Source organism: Larimichthys crocea, chromosome XIII (genome assembly GCF_000972845.2).
Source record: "Larimichthys crocea isolate SSNF chromosome XIII, L_crocea_2.0, whole genome shotgun sequence".
Lineage (NCBI taxonomy): Eukaryota > Metazoa > Chordata > Actinopteri > Sciaenidae > Larimichthys > Larimichthys crocea.
Genome location: NC_040023.1, coordinates 27022049 through 27024930, shown reverse-complemented (window position 1 = coordinate 27024930; position 2882 = coordinate 27022049). Strand labels below are relative to the sequence as shown.

The following is a 2882-nucleotide window of genomic DNA, read 5'->3' as shown; positions in this document are numbered from 1 at the left end:
GGCTCTTACTACTCTATTTTCTGCAAGCATCAAGAAAAATACACCCTAAAGCAACAACATTTTACATGTAAATGTTCCATGTTAGTCTGCTACAAAAGAAGATGTTAAATACTAATGTCACCAGCAGAATATGCTGCATGTCTGAAATCTGTATTGCACACTAATTCTAAGCAGGTTTCAAGTTTGTAGTGTGTTCACACTGGAAACGTGACAAAATTAAGTAGGATCAGAGTTTCTGAGCACTAAATATGGTCAGTTTTTTTTGAGTGTGCTCCTGATGGGTACTGTTCTCCCATAAAGTCTTACGTTATACATATTGAATAATTTCCTGTCAGTATAAGATGGTAAAGTGTGTTAATTTTCTTTGTATAAAAAGAGTTAACTGTGACTGATCATATGTAGAACATTGTGTATAAAATAAGGCTGTACAGTCGGATCGATTTGGGACATAATCGATGGAGTCTCTCTGCTTCTCCTCCATCACTGTGTCAGACGCAGGTGCTCCTTCTTATGGCCATAGATGGTTACTGCAAAACAAAAAAGAGACTGCAGCGATGTGGATCTATTTTTATACATCTTCAGTGTGTACTTACCCCCAACACAGTCCTTCCATTGCTTACACAAACACAGATATATTTTTTAATATCATGATTTATCATGATGATATATTGATTTCATTCTGTTTCTCATTCGGGAGGTGATTGATAATAAACCGCACTAACAGCCTGCACTGTGTCTTTACTTTTTCAGTCTGCGATGGACATCCCAGGCCTAAACCTGAGCCAGCAGGAGTATTATCCATACGTCTACTACAAGATCGACTGTAACCTGTTGGACTTTAAAGTTTAATACTTTCTCAATCTTGTCTTTGTGTCGAGTGCTGACTAAGTTCACTTTTCGCTGGTACAAACCTCCCCTCTCCTCCACCTGTCCCTGCTGTCTGTCTCCTCGCTGTCGCCTTTCCCCACCAGCTGCTTGAATGACAAACGCTGCATGTTCATTCCATGTGGTGAAAAAAAGGCTCATCAGCTCGCTTCTACCACTTTTACAACCAAGGGACAACAAAAAAGAACTTTTAAATAATGTTTTTGTTTACAGTTTTCTTTCTTTTCAAGCCTCACAGATAATTATTTTTCGATGTGAAATGGATAAAGAAATCATACTGGAGAGTGTATATTTACTGTGTCATTCCACATGTGATAGTGTTTATTGATAGCTACATCTTCGGTATCGGTGTTCAGAGATTTGTGTTTACATATGGGCAGTGTTATCACTTTACCCATGGCAACCAGATCTGGTGTGTGTTTTTGAGACTGCGGGGGGATCCTTGCAAACATTGCGCTACAAAGATGTTATATGAGTGTGTGTGTTGTTGTCTCACTTTGTGTATATTTGCTGTCAAAAGAGATCTGTATCCGAAGTATTGTGTAAGCCCTTGATTGAATAAATATGATTGATGAATAAATCAAATCAAATGTGTGTATGTGTATTGTTTGACTGAACAGAATTGAGAACACGTTGATGGTGATGTGCATGCAAGTGAGAGAACTGAAAGAAACACGTAGGCAGTCTCTGTGTGTAATATATATATAGAGAGATCCTCTGTGAAGCCTTGTGATGACTCATGATCATATGCAGAGCCATGGGCAATTTCAAGGAAATGTTCCTCTTTAAGCAGATATCATTTGGAGTTCAAAGCACTGCAAGACAAATCCTTCAGATTCAACATGGAGGACAGCTGGACACACTGACAGGCAGCAGAGGGCACCAAACAGACACTTTAGATAAGAGGCTTGCGCGATAATTGAGTCATATGAGAGCGTTAAAATGCGTACTTCGACCACAACTAAAAATACTCTCTTACAAGTGACTAGCTAAAAGTTTTATTAATAACAAAATGGATTTAAAATACGTTGCAGCTGTGTTGAAGTAGAGACATTTTTCTCCAACACAGCATCATACTTTACAACCTGAACCTTTTTCTGAATCTGAAACGTTACTAGAACCTGTAACTGTTAAGTATTGGAAGAACAGTACAATATTTCCCACTAAAATGTAATGCAATAGAAGTATAAAGTAATATAAAATGGGAATACTACCCAGTAAAGTGCCTCAGAATTGTACTGAAATGAGTAAATGAAGCCACAATGAAATGTCATTAAACAATGTTTTGATCTAACAATCTTAGTAACATATTGTCACACCACAGAAGTCTCATAAGCAAATCAATGTTTGTAATCTGCATGATTAAGAGTCAATCAACTGGATTAGTCAGCACAGAGCTGAACAACACTGTCTGATAGTCCTTAAGAGGACAAAATATGCCTATATTGTTCTAAAAATAGATCATTATGTTCTAAAAATATCTAAAACAATGTAGGAATAATGTAGACAGATTATTATAGAAGAACGTGTTGAATCTAAGTCACAGAAAATCTCCAGTCTCAACGGAGATAACGTGAAAATTGTTCCGCCTTGAGGAACAATGAGAATATGAGAGAAATCAACTCTGCAGCCTAATCAGAGGACTAAACAATAAGTAAACACACCTCTGTGGGTGGACCATGCTGTGCAGAACAAGAAAGAAAGAAAGAAAGAAAGAAAGAAAGAAAGAAAGAAAGAGGTGTAAAAACATGAACAAGACAGATGAACAAGAAGAAAACTCAAAAATAAAACACAGATGAAAAAAGAAATGATTGAATGGAAATGTTTGTTCACACAACAGAATGAATATATGCATACAGTATAAATATAGTACAAGTGATGGGGCAACACATTTATTAACATAGACTAATAAATAAAACAGTGAATAAACTTTTCATGTTTATATGTAACAAATGTGACAATAGACAAATAAAAACATGCGTATTATGATTTTTTAA

The 2882-nt window shown here is 36.3% G+C and overlaps 1 protein-coding gene across 1 annotated transcript in view; it reads left to right on the top strand.

Annotated features, from left to right (window-relative positions):
- LOC104931583 (V-type proton ATPase subunit C 1-A) overlaps positions 1-1470 on the top strand; it is a 6713-nt gene extending 5243 nt beyond the window's left edge. Inside the window, exon 13 of the mRNA XM_010746624.3 lies at positions 751-1470. Within this exon, the coding sequence (XP_010744926.2) occupies positions 751-849 (99 nt within the window). The 3' untranslated portion in view covers positions 850-1470. The remainder of the gene's footprint in view (positions 1-750) is intronic.
- The last annotated feature ends 1412 nt before the right edge of the window (positions 1471-2882 follow it).